The sequence below is a fragment of the Erythrolamprus reginae genome, chromosome 1, assembly GCF_031021105.1.
Source record: "Erythrolamprus reginae isolate rEryReg1 chromosome 1, rEryReg1.hap1, whole genome shotgun sequence".
NCBI classification, from domain to species: domain Eukaryota; kingdom Metazoa; phylum Chordata; class Lepidosauria; order Squamata; family Dipsadidae; genus Erythrolamprus; species Erythrolamprus reginae.
This window is the reverse complement of record NC_091950.1, coordinates 228776872-228793010: the sequence shown is the minus strand read 5'-3', so window position 1 is coordinate 228793010 and position 16139 is coordinate 228776872. Positions and strand designations below refer to the sequence as shown.

The 16139-nt window shown below is 45.7% G+C and overlaps 1 protein-coding gene across 7 annotated transcripts in view; it reads right to left on the bottom strand.

The window, feature by feature from the left end:
- The window catches only part of SUPT3H (SPT3 homolog, SAGA and STAGA complex component), a 364612-nt gene that overhangs the window by 150889 nt on the left and 197584 nt on the right, over positions 1 to 16139 (bottom strand). For all 7 annotated transcript variants that reach the window (XM_070732449.1, XM_070732448.1, XM_070732451.1 and 4 more), the window contains one exon: positions 10180 to 10264. In XM_070732449.1, coding sequence (XP_070588550.1) covers positions 10180 to 10264 — 85 coding nt within the window. The remainder of the gene's footprint in view (positions 1 to 10179; positions 10265 to 16139) is intronic.

The window sequence follows — 16139 nt, the reverse complement described above, 5'->3', positions numbered from 1 at the left end:
TTCCCCTCAGCCTGTCGGGGAGGTTGCCAATCCGGGCGAGGGTCGCAATTTATAGTTGACACATCCCCCCTCTCCTTTTAAAGACGACTCCGACAAAGCGGGTGGGTCTGAACCCGTGAGTTCTCACGCCCGGGTCCTTCCATCACGGGGTCCATGCCCAGCCCCGCACCCCTCCCCCGCGCCAAAGTATTCGTGCCTTCCCACCCGGATCTGCTCTTGCTGCAGCGGCTTCCCCCGGCTCCCCTTCTCGTAGTAGGAGAAACCCATCCCACCACCTACTCCCTCCGGGAGCCCAGACTGGGGATGAAGCAAGCGCCGCCCTGCTCCTCTCTCTCTCGCGCCACTCCCCTTTTCTCTCAGCCCTCCCTGGCTTCGCTTCTCAATCCCTCCCTCCTTCCATCTTTCCTTCCCCTCAGCCGTTCTGTCTGGGGGGTCTCCTGCTCTTCCCTTCCCCACCTCCCTTTTTTGGTTGGCAAGGAGTCCTTTGCCGCATCCCGCAGTTCGCACTCGGCTCGAGGCCGCTTTCCGTGGCTGCGCTCGGAACCGATGGGGCGCTGTTCTTTCTCTCTCTCTCTCTCCCATGAGGCGGGGGAAGGGGAAAAAAAGCAAAAAAACCCTCTTGCAGCGGGCCCGCGCGCGCTTGTGCCCGCGCTCGTCTTTTCAGCAATGAGGGAGGGAAGTCAGAGGGTGAGGGAGCGAACTAGTGCTCTTGTCCTCATTGCCCTCCGCATCCTGCCTTCCTTCTTCTTTGCCGCCGCTGAGGGACGGATAGAAAGATAGAAAGGAAAGAGGGAGGGAGGAAAATGAGTGAGAGATAGAAAAGAAAGAGGGAGAAAGGAAAGAGGGAGGAAGAGATAGAAAGAAAAGAGGGAGAAAGGAAAGAGGGAGGGAGAGATAGAAAGGAAAGAGGGAGGGAGAGATAGAAAGGAAAGAGGGAGGGGGAGATAGAAAGGAAAGAGGGAGGGAGGAAAGAGGGAGGGAGAGATAGAAAGGAAAGAGGGAGGGAGGAAAGAGGGAGAGAGAGATAGAAAGGAAAGAGGGAGGGAGGAAAGAGGGAGGGAGACATAGAAAGGATAGAATTATGGATGCAAGAACTCGCTCATGTGTGAAATTGCACGCCCACACTTACTTTATTTATTTATTTATTTATTTATTTATTTATTTATTTATACTTATATGCCGCCCAGTCCCAAAGGGACTGCCGCTCAGACACTATACTTTTCCGCTCACCCCGAAAAAAAATTAGAGGGAACACTGCTTGTAACTGCATAATACTGTTAACAAGCCAACCTTCCTTAGAAAACTGATTCCCAAACCATCAGGTTCACTTGAAATCAGATAAGTATTAGAAGCTGCAGTGATATTAAATACCACTGAAGTGGCTGTTAAAATAAAACAAAATACCTTATAATATTAGTCATTAATTTATTCCATGAATAATTGTCAAGGATGTATTCATATGGCAGTTGACTATACCAACTGTAACTCTATAAAAGTTCCTTAATAACTGGCATAGGATTTGAGTATTGCAGTTGGTAATTTGGAAAATGTAATGGCTACTGATCAGATTAATTTATTTGGACTGGAGCAGGACTGGTAGTGGCATATGTGGTTGGAATACGCTTGACTATGCAAAACGGTCCAGATGGAATTATTATTTATTGAAAAAAATAGAAACATCAATGTTTCTTTAAATATAACTGATTTCTTAGCCCAGTGGTTCGCAACCTGAGGGTCAGGACCCCTTTGGGAGTCGAACAACCATTTCACAGGGGTCGCCTAAGACAGTGATTTTCAACCTTTTTTGAGCTGCGGCACATTTTTTACATTTAAAATAATCCTGGGGCACACCACCAACCAAAATGACACTCTAAGACACTCTCCTCTCTTTTTCCATCCCCGTCTTCTCCGCCCCACCTTTGTGTGTGTGTGTGTGTACACACTCTTGAACTATTTCCAATAACAGGTGAGGGCTTGGGTTTTTTTCTCTCTTATTTTTTGGGTGCTTTTTATCATAGGCTTTAAAGACCTTCTCTCTCTTTTTTCTTTCTCTCTCTTTCCTTTCATTCTCTGCCTCAATCATTTTGTCATTTCTCTTTTTTCCTCCCCTTTTTGCTCATTTATCTCCCTCTCCCTCTCTTTCTCTCTCTTGCTTTCTTTCTCTCTGTCTCTCTCTTTCTCTTTCTTTCACTCTCTTTCTCTTTTTGTTTCTTTCTCTCTCACTTTCTCTCTCTCTCTCTCTCACTCCTTTTCTCTCTCTCTCTCCCTCTCTTGCTCTCAGCAAAAAGTTGTGAGACTGGAACCTGAGCTTCCTTCTTCGCGGCACACTAGTGTGCCGCGGCACACTGGATGAAAAACACTGGCCTAAGACTATAGAAAAAGACAAATTTCCCATGATGTTAGGAACTAAAGCTTCTCTTCTGGTGCCTTGGAATATATTTTTACAATCCGACCAATCAGGCATTTACAGTGGGGGTGTCCCTCTGACCTTCCTGCCAATCATCTTAAAGGTCTGTTGGGAGAATTGGTGCTAGACTTATGGTTGGGCATCATCACAACATGAGGAGCTGTATTAAGGGGTCACCACATTAGAAAGGTTGAGAACCACTGTCTTAGCCCAAGGTTTGCAGTCTGGCAGATGTTTAGCTTAGACTAAAATTGGCAAGTTTTTAAAAACAGTTGCTATATGAAGAATTGCTACTAAATCAGTATTAATATCCAACTTTTTATTTCACAGCCATCATCACTTATTCACATACACACCTACTCTTGTAGCTGCTTTCATAAGTTAGCTACAACTTAGCTAAATTTGTTTAAAATGACATTTTTATTTTATAGGGTAAAACATAAATTTAAAGCAATACATAAAAACAGGGAACACTTTGAATTTTAAACATTCAGTAATGACCTTCAGAATGTTCTCTCTCTTGCTGCTTGGGTTGAAGAAATCCAAGAAACTTGTGACTGAATTTTAAAATAACCCACAACTTCTAAATTTTATTTTTAGTAAGGCTTTATTCTCTTGCAGTATTTCTGTTCTCCAGCATAGGTCAGGATTGAGCACTTGTCATCCTATAACCCTCTTCCTCCTCGCACCCAGCCCTGATATAATTGTTTGTATTTACCAGCAAAACAAATGCATAATTTCTGCAAGGCACGATTAACTTGTTTTATCCTATTAAACCATTTCCAGGCCCAGCTTATTTTAATTATTTGATAAGAATTTTGATGCAACTTTATCACAGCATCACAAAGTAGTAGTATTTATTTTATTTATTTATTATTTATTTATTTATTACTTAGATTTGTATGCCGCCCCTCTCCGAAGACTCGGGGCGGCTCACAACATGTAAAAACAAATCATAAGCAATCAGACAAATTTAAAATATTTAAATATTTAAAAAAAACCCATATGCTAACAGTCACACACACAGACATACCATGCATAAATTAAACGTGCCCAGGGGGAGATGTTTCAGTTCCCCCATGCCTGACGGCAAAGATGGGTTTTAAGGAGTTTACGGAAGGCAGGAAGAGTAGGGGCAGTTCTAATCTCCGGGGGGAGTTGGTTCCAGAGGGCCGGGGCCGCCACAGAGAAGGCTCTTCCCCTGGGGCCCGCCAACCGACATTGTTTAGTTGACGGGACCCGGAGAAGGCCCACTCTGTGGGACCTAATCGGTCGCTGGGATTCGTGCGGCAGGAGGCGGTCTCGGAGATATTCTGGTCCGATGCCATGAAGGGCTTTAAAGGTCATAACCAACACTTTGAATTGTGACCGGAAATTGATCGGCAACCAATGCAGACTGCGGAGTGATGGTGAAACATGGGCATACCTAGGTAGGCCCATGACTGCTCTCACAGCTGCATTTTGCACGATCTGAAGTTTCCGAACACTTTTCAAAGGTAGCCCCATGTAGAGAGCATTACAGTAGTCGAACCTCGAGGTGATGAGGGCATGAGTGACTGTGAGCAATGAGTCCCGGTCCAGATAGGGCCGCAACTGGTGCACCAGGCGAACCTGGGCAAACGCCCCCCTCGCCACAGCTGAAAGATGTTGTTCTAATGTGAGCTGTGGATCGAGGAGGACGCCCAAGTTGCGGACCCTCTCTGAGGGGGTCAATAATTCCCCCCCCAGGGTGATGGACGGACAGATGGGATTGTCCTTGGGAGGCAGAACCCACAGCCACTCCGTCTTATCCGGGTTGAGCTTGAGTCTGTTGACACCCATCCAGGCCCCAACAGCCTCCAGGCACCGGCACATCACTTCCACCGCTTCGTTGACTGGGCATGGGGTGGAGATGTAAAGCTGGGTATCATCCGCATATTGATGATACCTCACCCCATGTCCTTGGATGATCTCGCCCAGCGGTTTCATGTAGATGTTGAATAGCAGGGGGGAGAGGACCGACCCCTGAGGCACCCCACAAGGGAGAAACCTAGGAGTCGACCTCTGGCCCCCCACTAACACCGACTGCGACCGGCCAGAGAGGTAGGAGGAGAACCACTGAAGGACAGTGCCTCCCACTCCCAACCCCTCCAGCCGGTGCAGAAGGATACCATGGTCGATGGTATCGAAAGCCGCTGAGAGGTCAAGGAGCACCAGGACAGAGGATAAACCCCTGTCCCGGGCCCGCCAGAGATCATCCATCAACGCGACCAAAGCGGTTTCCGTGCTGTAACCGGCCCTGAAACCCGACTGCTGGGGACCTAGATAATCGGCTTCTTCCAAGGACCGCTGGAGCTGGAGTGCCACCACCTTCTCGACAACCTTCCCCATAAAGGGAAGGTTGGAGACTGGACGATAGTTGTTAAGTACGGCTGGGTCCAGGGAGGGCTTCTTGAGGAGGGGGCGCACAAGCGCTTCTTTATAGAGTGATGGAAAAACTCCCCTCCCCAAGGAAGCGTTGGTAATCTCCTGGGCCCAGCTCCGTGTCACCTCCCTGCTGGCCGAAACCAACCAGGAGGGACACGGATCCAGTAAACAGGTGGCGGAACTCACAGCTCCGATGGCCTTGTCCACTTCATCAGGTGTCACCAGATCAAACTCTTCCCAGACAGGTGGACAAGTACGTGCCCCAGTCACCTCGACTGACTCGTTGTCAGTCGACTCTGTTTTACAATTGGAGTCGAGGTCGGCTCGGATACGAGCGACTTTATCAGCGAAAAACGTGTTAAAGTCCTCGGCACTACTCTGTAAGGGCTCCCCAACTCCCCCCTGGTTAAGAAGGGAGCGGGTCACCCTAAACAGAGCGGCCGGGCGGGATTCCGCTGATGCAATCAAGGCGGCATGGTACGCGCATCTTGCCGCCTTGAGCGCCACTTTGTAAGTCTTAATAAAAGCTCTTACAAGTGTTCGGTCGGATTCAGACCTACTCTTCCTCCATCGCTTCTCTAGACGTCTCTTCTGGCGTTTCAACTCCCGGAGCTCCTCGTTGAACCATGGAGCTCTACGGGGTCTAGCACCTCGGAGAGGTCGCAAAGGCGCAATCCGATCAAGAGCCTCCGCTGCGGCCTTGTTCCAGGCTTCCGCAAGAGACTCTGCCGAACTGTGGACAAGTGCCTCTGGTATAACCCCAAGCGCCGTCTGAAAGCCCTCAGGGTCCATCAGGCGTCTGGGGCGGAACATCTTAATTGGTTCCGCTCCCTGCGGGGAAGGATTGGAGCCAGGAAGTCAAGCCGTAGTAGGAAATGGTCTGACCATGACAAAGGCAACGCATCTAAGCCCCTTAGTCTCAGACCATTACTCAGTTGCTCAGAAAGGAATACCATGTCAGGTGCGTGCCCTCCCTCGTGAGTCGGACCCTGAACTACTTGAGTCAGGTCCATGGCTGTCATGGTGGCCATGAACTCCTGTGCCAACCCAGAGGTTTCGCCGAGTGACGGCAGATTGAAGTCCCCCAGGACAATAAGTCCGGGGAACTCCACCGCCAACCCGGCTACCTCCTCGAGTAGCACAGGCAGGGCTTTTGACACGCAGCTGGGAGGCAGGTACGTGAGAAATAAGCCCACCTGAACCCCTAAGTCCAACTTCATCAAGAGAGACTCGCAACCCGCAATTTCCGGAGCAATGAGTCCACGCAGGCAAAGGCTCTCCCTGGCAACAATAGCCACTCCTCCCCCCCTTCCCTGGGGTCGAGGTTGATGCCATATCTGAAACCCGGCTGGGCAAATTTCAGAGAGGGGAACACCTCCCTCCAGGCCCAGCCAGGTTTCAGTAATACAAGCCAGGTCGGCCTCCTCATCCAGGATCAGGTCCCGGATGAGGAGAGCTTTATTTACCACCGACCTGGCATTGAGCAGCAGCAACCTGAGCCCAGGGCCAGAGTTACACTCATCACCAGTACCCAAGATTGGGTTCACAGAGCCGGAACAAGGGACCGTTATTAAGCAACGGTCCCTCGTTCCCCTGGAACGGCTAACTCTGTGACCCCCGCCGTATCTGCCTCTCCCCAGCAACACAGGGATATTCCGACCCTCTGCCACCCCAGAGATCGGTGCCCCCTCCTCTCCTGTCTCCCGGGCGTCAGGTGGGCCAAATCTATCATTCATACTACTATCAATCATCTCATCCATACCATAACCCCACCCACCCCCGCCAACCCAATCATTATGCCAGTCATTCCACTCATAACCACAAGCATATTTATCCCAATCATCCATTTAATTTAAAACCCCGTTATATTAAAAAACAATTAAATTAATAACAATATAAAATAGCCGTAATAGCAATAAAAAACAATAACATTAAAAATATCTATAAATATATAAAATGTAAGATAAAAAATCATATAAATATATAAATTGATTTTGATGTTATAAAATCAGATCTTAAAACATTCTTTAATCATCAGGAATCCATCAGTCCAGGTATGATGTTCTTTTGGTCTTTGGGTCTAGGTCTTAAATTTAATTTAGTTTAGTTTAAAGAGTCTTGGTCTTAATCTCCTGTCTTTATAGTTGTCTTTTTAAGTCAATCCACAAGGGGGCATAGTTCTTCAATTAATCCATAATCCACAAGGGGGCATAGTTCTTCGGTGATGGTACAAACAGATCAGGAATTAAGGTTGAGAGGGGGAAAAAGGGGGGGAGGGAGGTTGATAGCATAATCCTCGCCATAGTCTCCCCCTGGCCCCCAGTAGCTCCCACCCACTGGTGCCATACGGGGGGGGGCAAAAACATTGCCCCTCGCATCTGCAGTCGTTCCCCGCCAACGGGCTTCATCCCCTCCGCCGTTTCTCGTCCTCACGTCGTGTCCGCCGTTCCCAGTCTACACCGGACCTCTCACCTCCGGAGTCAGGCTGGGAGTCTGAACGGGGGCTCGACTCCTCTCACTCCCCTCAATTCCTCTCAACACTTCCTTCGGTGCCGCGACCCTCCATCCTCTGCCCGGTCCCGTCGCCATCCTCCGCACCGGCTAGATGTTTTTTCCGGCGCCACGCTCTCTCTCGGCTCCCCTCGGCACCCCTGCAGCAGCAGCTAGACATTCCTCCATCCTCTCCCACAAAGGCTGCATTCCTCCGTCCTCTCCTCTCCCACACAGGCTGCATCTTCCGCAAGGCTCCGCCAGACGCCGCCGCCATTTCCATGCCTCAATCGGCCACTTCTCCTTGCCGCGGTCTTTCTCGGCGTCCCTCCAACAGGCGGAAACATTCCCAACCCTCAAGTTCTTAAAAATAGAGGGACAAAGTAGGCACTGGACTCTGACCTATCTCTGACCGTCTCGGACCTGGACTGACCCATTTCCTGACGATTTACCGTCGTTTCAGAGGAGCAGCGGACCCACCATTCTCCTCACTGCTCAACCGGAACCAGATGGATGGATAGATGAAGGGATATGATCCAATAAGCAGTTTTCAAGCTCATGATCATAACTTAAATTACAATTAAATGTTCTATTACAAGCAGCATTCAGATATTTGAAATGTATGCAGCTTTTTAAAGTTATTATTTATTAGCTACAGAGCACACATTTCTATAAAATTCTTATTTTTTGCATTATTATGTTAAATAGTAACATAACAATTAATGCTACTTCCTAATACTCAGATTTTTTCTTTTTACAACTCTTTAATCCATTTACTCAGGGTGGAGTTTGAATGGGTGTTTTAGTGAATGAGTGTTTTAGTGGCCAGATGCCCTTCCTGACACCTATGTGAAGTTTGCAGACCTCACCTACAAAAAGATATTGACAAAATTGAACGGGTCCAAAGACGGGCTACAAGAATGGTGGAAGGTCTTAAGCATAAAACGTATCAGGAAAGACTTAATGAACTCAATTTGTATAGTCTGGAGGACAGAAGGAAAAGGGGGGACATGATCGAAACATTTAAATATATTAAAGGGTTAAATAAGGTCCAGGAGGGAAGTGTTTTTAATAGGAAAGTGAACACAAGAACAAGGGGACACAATCTGAAGTTAGTTGGGGGAAAGATCAAAAGGAACATGAGAAAATATTATTTTAGTGAAAGAGTAGTAGATCCTTGGAACAAACTTCCAGCAGATGTGGTAGATAAATCCACAGTAACTGAATTTAAACATGCCTGGGATAAACATATATCCATCCTAAGATAAAATACAGAAAATAGTATAAGGGCAGACTAGATGGACCATGAGGTCTTTTTCTGCCGTCAGACTTCTATGTTTCTATGTTTCTATGTTTCTATATTTTCACTTTACACCCTGATAGAGAAACATCTGCCACTGCTTAGGATTGAAATCTTTCCCTTCCATGTGGGAAGTGAGTGTCTAGGCTACCACACCACTCCAATTCTTAATGCTCTAGGATATTCTGTCAAATAAAAAAATATGGTTTTTATTCAATTTCTGTGCCTCCAGACTTCTGGACTATTGGACCAAAAGAAGTGTGTGTTAAGACCAAAGATCCAATTCCTAACCAAATATTAGAAAATAAAAGATTTTACCCAGATAGTTTTTTTATTTTCTTTACCTATTCATATACAGTAGTACCCTTAGATACGAGCATAATTGGTTCCATAAGGGAGCTTGTATCTCGAGGCAACTCGTATTCTGGAACAAATAACTTTTTTCCCCTCGGAGATAACCAAAAGCAAGGATTCTAACCAAAAGCAAGGATTCTTGCGCCACCTAGTGGATGCTCGGCTCGTATCCCGAATTTCAGCTCGGGAGTAGAACAGAAATGTCTCTCCCCTCCTAGCTCGTATCTGGAAATACTCGCATGTAGAACGGCTCATATCTAGAGGTACTACTGTATACCCAATGTATTTTCTGGTCTACTGAATTAAATATGTAATTTTCTATTAAGGTCTATTAAGCTATCAAGAAGATTGATTCCATCCTGTGATTAATAAGATCCCAATGGGATAACCATTTCTTTTTTTATCCAATTGCAAATTATATGACTTTTTTTTCTATTTTGGTAACCTTTTTAATTAAGGTCCTGACAGAAAGTTTCATTATTTTTTAAAACAATCACATAAAACAAGGACTTTTTATGATGCTCTACTGGCAGGAAGTGACCGTGGCAAAACACTTTCTAAAAATAGTTAAGCAGTATTTGCCATGTTAAATGTTGACATTTAAATTTCTCATAAGGAATTGAGTACACACGTTATTTTAAACAAATCTAGGAGCAACACACTATTACAGCTCATATTTTTCATTCATAAATACAAATATTTAACATTATTAATATTTAAAGATACAAATACTTTTTAAAAATTCAAAATATTTTTAAAATACTCTTTTCTAGTACTTAAAATATTATCTAAGGCTAAATATAGATTACATACCAAACCATAATGGCAGCCATACTTAAAAATGTATTCTACAGAGTGTTTTCAATTTGCAAATTTGGAGCATGCAAACATGACATAATTTATTTTTTACTAAATAAAAAGATATCCACTTATCATTTCCTATGTACTTTAATTCCCTCAGAATACTGAAAGAAGGCATAGATTGTGTTCATCTTATCCCCTCTCGATTGTTATATAGACTCTTAGCATCAGATATGGATAATATTTGACAGCTTTATTTCTATGTTATGAAATGCAGCAAATGGAGATTACCTATCCTACTGGTTAGTAATATTCATAAAATGGGCTAAATATCATTATACTGATCGCATTATAATTATATTTCACTGAAACTGTTTATCTTATGTTTTCATTTGTTCAATAACAACAACAAAAACCTTACCAAATTAATCAGTTGAGTGTGGACAATGTCTTCAACCAAAATTGCTGATTCATGCAGGGGCCTGCGAGCATCTCCTAAGGAAAACCTAAAAGACAATTTACTATAATTAGCAAACAAAAAAAGTAAAAATGCATAGAGAGAAGAATAAACATATAATGTCAAATAGTAAAAGAATTATTAAACCACATGATGCTAATGAATTGAGAAGAAAAAAAATCTATGTTAAACCTAAACCCATGGCCTTTAGCCTGGGCATAAATCAGGATTTTGAGAATTCTATTCTGTGGGAAGAAAATACTTAGGAGGAATTAAGTTGTCTCCACATTTCAGTGAGTAATGAATAGGTGTATCACCAAAAATTACTCCATCCTTAAAATTCAAAAGTTTCTATCGGCTTTCTGAAACATGTCATTAATGTAAACTTTACTCAGTAGGATTTAGGGTACCTACCAAATCGCTCATACTCCTATATTCTATAAATTTATCTAATATCCATCAAAAATAGTGGTCATTATATCTACAGAAGAAGCAGAATACCATGTATAAGATGTAAAGCCAGTAAACTGGTGGCTGATTGGACTGCCATCCGTTTTCTTGACTTTCTTCACTAGACTTGTTTCCAATTACACAAATGTCCCTCAATGGGATTCATTTGCCTCCTAACTATTACTGGATTTATCTACTTATCCCTTCATCATAATGACTGTGTTTTTTGTTCCTGGCTTTTGTGTGTGGGATGCACAAGCCTATCAGAGTCTGATTCCTTCCTCTCCATGTTGTTAACCGGGGTGAGTTCCAATTTTTTTTTACTACTACTATGTAGGCCTGGCTTGATATTGTGGGTGTGATTTAATTTTGCAGAAGTAGCTTGCCGGTCATGTGACCAGGTGGGAATGGCTTTGTGGTCATATGACTGGGTGTGCGTGGCCAACTTGCCGTCACTAATGTCAAGGGTAAGGGTTAGGGTGCCTGGCCTCTCCTTGCCTCAAAGGCCTCAATGAGATACAATTTTCCTATCTATTTACTATACTGAATATATTATTGAATCCTATATATATGTTCCATGTTTACATACATTTTACACACAGATATACAAAAATATACATTATCTATATATATTGTATATGTATGTATATATGCACACACACACAGACACACACACCTCTTCTAAAACTATACACATTCAACCTCACTTACTGCATTTAGAAAAACACATCCAGAGTCCACTTTCTGCCACACATTAATCATAACCTCTGTACATTAGAACATTACACATGCCTTCAGATGTACTTCCCTAGTTTGCACATCACTGTTAGAGCCAGGAGATGTCATGGATTGAATAAAATGTGGTGAAACTCACTTAACAACACTCTTGCTTAGAAACCACATGCCTTCCTCTACATGACAGCCTTGTCCTAGTAAATTCCCCCTTTCTAGCAATTTTCTCTCTGTTAAAAAGTTAAGAAACTCCTGATTGTATTTAATTACCTACTCATTCTTCTCAGTGTATTTGATGGGCCTTTTATTATCTTCTATTATCTACATACAAATGTAGTTGTATCAATAATTATTCAAAATAATTATGTCACTGTTTTTTGAGTTCTAAAAATCTTCCAGATACAGTGGTACCTTAAGATACGAACTTAATTGGTGCCGGGGGGAGGTTCGTAAGACGAAAGGTTCGTAAGACGAAACATTGTTTCCCATAGGAAACAATGTAAAGTCAATCAATCCGTGCAACAACAAAAAAAACCCGCAAAAAAACACTGCCGCCCGGCTGTCACCTTTTAAAACAGCCGGGGGGGCTTCCCAGCAGCCTCCCGAACCCGGCAAAGTGACGTGGAGGAATGGGAAGCTCAAACCGGGCGGTTTGAGCTTCCCATTCCTCCAAGTCACTTCGCCGCTCCTCTCCTGGCTAAACCGTGCGGCAGGAGATAGGCTTTGAGTTTTTGGCTAGGGGGGGAGAAGTAGGACCTTCCTAACTCCCCCCCCAGCCACAAGGAGCAGCGAAGCGGCAAAGTGATGTGGAGGAATGAAGTGACGTCCCGCTCATCGCCCGTGTCTGGCAGAAGCTTCTGCCCGAGTGCTCTTGGCCGGCGGGGTTCAAAGTGCTGGGGTGGGAGGTGTCCCGACAGCCCCCCCCACCCCAGTGCTTTGCCTCCCTCTGGGCAAGAGTGCTCGGGTGGCAGCTTCTGCTGGATACAGGCAATGAGCGGGATGAGCGGCGCGGAATCCTCTTGCAGCAGCTGCCACAGCCACCGGCTTCCGCGCCGCTCGTCCCGCTCATTGCCCGTTTCTTTCCTGCTGCCACTATCTCCTTGAAGGTTTTCCCAATGAAGCGCTGCGCTGGGCTCTGAAGTGGCGCAAAGTTCTCCCTGCCTCCTCTGCGGCCACCTTCCCCAAGGAGCCTCCCAACCGCAGAGGTGGCAGGGAGAACTTTGCGCCACTTCGGAGCCCAGTGCAGTGCTTCTTTAGGAAAACCTTCAAGGAGATAGTGGCAGCAGGAAAGAAACGGGCTCCGAAGCGGCGCAAAGTTATCCTGCCTCTCCACCTCCTCCCCCTGCGGCCGCCTTCCCAAAGAACCTTCTGGCTGCCCAGGGGGCGGGGTTAGCTTTGTGCCGGGGGAGCGGGGGCTGCTGCAGCTTATCCTCCTCTTCCTCCTCCTGCGGCCGCCTTCCCCAAAGATCTTCCCGTCTGCAGAGGCTGGCTGAGCCGGAAGATCGCAGCGCGCGTTGCCTGCGCCGGCGAGGGAAGCCAAGCCGGGAGTGATCTTCCGGCTCAGCCAGCCTCAGCGGATCAAGCCCGGCCCGGCAGCTGCCTTCCGTCACTGAGCCTCGCCGGCTGGGAATATCACTGCGCGCATTGCCTGCGGCGGCGAGGGAAGCCAAGCCGGGAGTGGCGGCGACGCTGCTCCGGTTGCCTGGTCCTCTCCTGCATCCCACGCTGATGTTCCCCGCTGCGTCGGGCGCCGCCAGCCCCGAGTCGGACGCACCCTCCCTGCAGCGCCCAGCCGCTGCCCGCCCCGTCCTAGCCGGAGCCTGAGCCGCTCGGTCACGCCTCCTCGCCCGCCCAGGATGCAGACCTGCTGCCTCTCCCCGCGCCCGCCGCCGGCCCGATCCTGCGCCTCCTGCTTTCCCCCCCAGCCAAAAATACAAAGGCGGTCTGCCGCCGCCCGCGGAGCAATGGGAAGCTGAAGCCGCTGGCGGTTTCAGACTCCCGCTGCTCCACGCTGCTCTGCCCTGCCTGTCATGCGGCGGCAGACCCTCTTTGTGTTTTTCGCTGAGGGGGGGAGCAGGAGGACCTTCCTGACTCCCTCCCCCAACACTGAACCTCCTGCCCTCCCTCCCAGCCAAAAACCCAAAGCGGCCTCCCGAACGTTTTCCGTCTTACCAACCTGCCGCCGCCGCCGCCCTGCTGTCACCTTTTAAAACAGCTGGGTGGCTTCCCAGCAGCCTCCCGAAGCCAAACGCCAAACCCTAACTTCCGGGTTCAGCTTCGGGAGGCTGCTGGGAAGCCCCCCAGTTGTTTTAAAAGGTGACAGCCTGGCTGCGGGGCTTCCCAGTAGCCTCCGGAATGCCGAACCCGGAAGTTCGGGTTTGGCGTTCGTAAGACGAAAAAAGTTCGTAAGAAGAGGCAAAAATTTTCTCAACCCCGGGTTCGTATCTCGGGTTGTTCGTAAGACGAGGGGTTCGTATCTTGAGGTACCACTGTACATCTAATAGAGACACAAAGGAAATTATTTTCTAATGATGCAGTATAAACAAAGCATTTTCTGAAAGTAATGCATTTTTACATTTTCCCCCAGTTATTGTACTATTGAGCTAATTTCCAAACATTATTCCACAGTAAAACATTTTTGCCCAGTGTAAAAACATTTAACAAAAATAATTCAGAAATAATTCAAAACTCAGAGTTTTGCTCTTCAGCAATTCATTAAGAAATACATAAATGTAAAAAAAGTTTATTGTTCCTTTGTCGATTTAGAGATAACACCCAATAGATATGCAACAATTAATGTTTGTTTATTGTATTTATGCCCATTATGCGCATTTAATATAAATTGTTTATTAAATTGTGGAATGTTACACATGGGTACATAGGTTGGTTGATAAAACAATCAGTGTAATATTATAGAATATGAGGAACAATAAATGGAATGATTAGTGAAAAGTTCAAGTTTGAGAAGAAGTAACACAAGTATGTACAGTACTTTGTGCCATTTATTCTTTAATATATTTATAGATGATTATATAAGAATTGCTTGTCACGCTGTAGATTGACAGCCTCCAAAGACATTAAGAAACATCCAGTAGTTAGATAGTTAACTCTGTTTATTAATGTAGCTCCTCCTCTATGATGTAACTGCTTTGCTCACATCCTCCTTCTTCTAGGAAGAGAAGCAATTAAGCGGACATTACGATCTATATTATTTAGCAATGTAGACGTTCATTTTATGTCTCCTAAGACAAACTTTATTTTTCTACTTTTTCTAATAAAAGTTTAGTTCTTTCAAACATGCTTTGTTTGTACTTTAATAGCCATCTCCTCCGGAAGGTCCTGGCTCAGTCCTAACAGGCTGAGCACCCTGCGGGGTAGGACCCTCTGATCCAACATTGCTGTGGTGATATTAGAAATGTGATAGTGGAAATGCGAATATATTTTAAAAAACAAATACTTAAAAAGGCTATTGATATGAAAAGGATTACAGATCTCAAAAGAAACGTAATAAAGACTATAACTGTTAGGGGGGGCGGAGCCAACTGGGGAACAGAACGGACGGTGTGGAGCCGAGCTCCGCTAAACACCACCGTTTTTCAGGTTCTCTTTGGTCCCAAGGGGATCCCAGACTCTGCGAAAAAGGGTCTGGCGTTAAGGGGATACCGTCAGCTCGATTTGTGGTGGCAGCCCGATCGGCGGAGCGGACATTCCCCCCTACGACTGAGTGCCTGCAAGCTAGGAGCGTCATGGCGGCCTAGAGTGTTCCCAGCTGGTGGTGACTAAACTAACGCTAGCAAAGGCGACCGGGGTAGAGGAGTTGACGAATAACATACCGGAGCTGGATTGAGCGTGAGATCTACGAATTTAACTTCTTTTTCCTCTCATACGGGCTGGCGTCACTAGAGCTAAAAATCTAATAAGCAGCGACAAGAGAAGGAGGAGGGAGGAATTGACAGCTTCCCCCTTCCGGCTGGCGGCGAGCGTTTGTTTTTGAGTCACAATATCCATTTATGGAAGCTATCAATAACATCTTTTAAAGCGTATATCATTTACTAAGAAGACCTGACGCCCCGCGAGGAAATATAAAAATCCGAATGAACTTTTAAATGGTTAAATCTGGGATTTTCTAAAGAGGACTCAACGAGACTGCCGATTCATCCACTTCCTGGTTCCTGGTTCCTCTCTGGCCCTTCGATCTTGGTTATTGCTGCTGCGTCACAGGAGAGCGAGTTAAGGAAGTGTCGGCTTTCCCTTTTTTCAACTTTCTTGGTCTAGGAGAGACGGCGAGCGGAGGCATCTCTTTCATCTGATTTCGGGAGGGGTAGGCAGCAGGAGAGATCATAAGCGGCTGGAGCACCCCAGAGATTACTAAAGAGATCGGTCCTATTGACAACTGACTCAGCGATATAACGATCTCAAAACAACACCAGCGTGCCATATCAATGAAATCCTACCCGAACTCCAGGAAGTAAAGTTTGAAGTCTTAGAAGGGTTTGAAATTTAATTGTTTAATTGCACAAGTAACTCTTACGATCTATTGTCTCGCAAATTCCTAATCTCTATTATTATTTGAAATTCTACACAAGGATTCTGTACTCTACCAAGTTTGTATCCCTCGACTCTATATCGTCATTATTTATATCAAATAACTTAAGGCCTTAATCAACTCTAATGTAATGAATTTATATGAATAAGCTTATTGACTTTACTATTTAATATATTATATATTATATTTAATATAA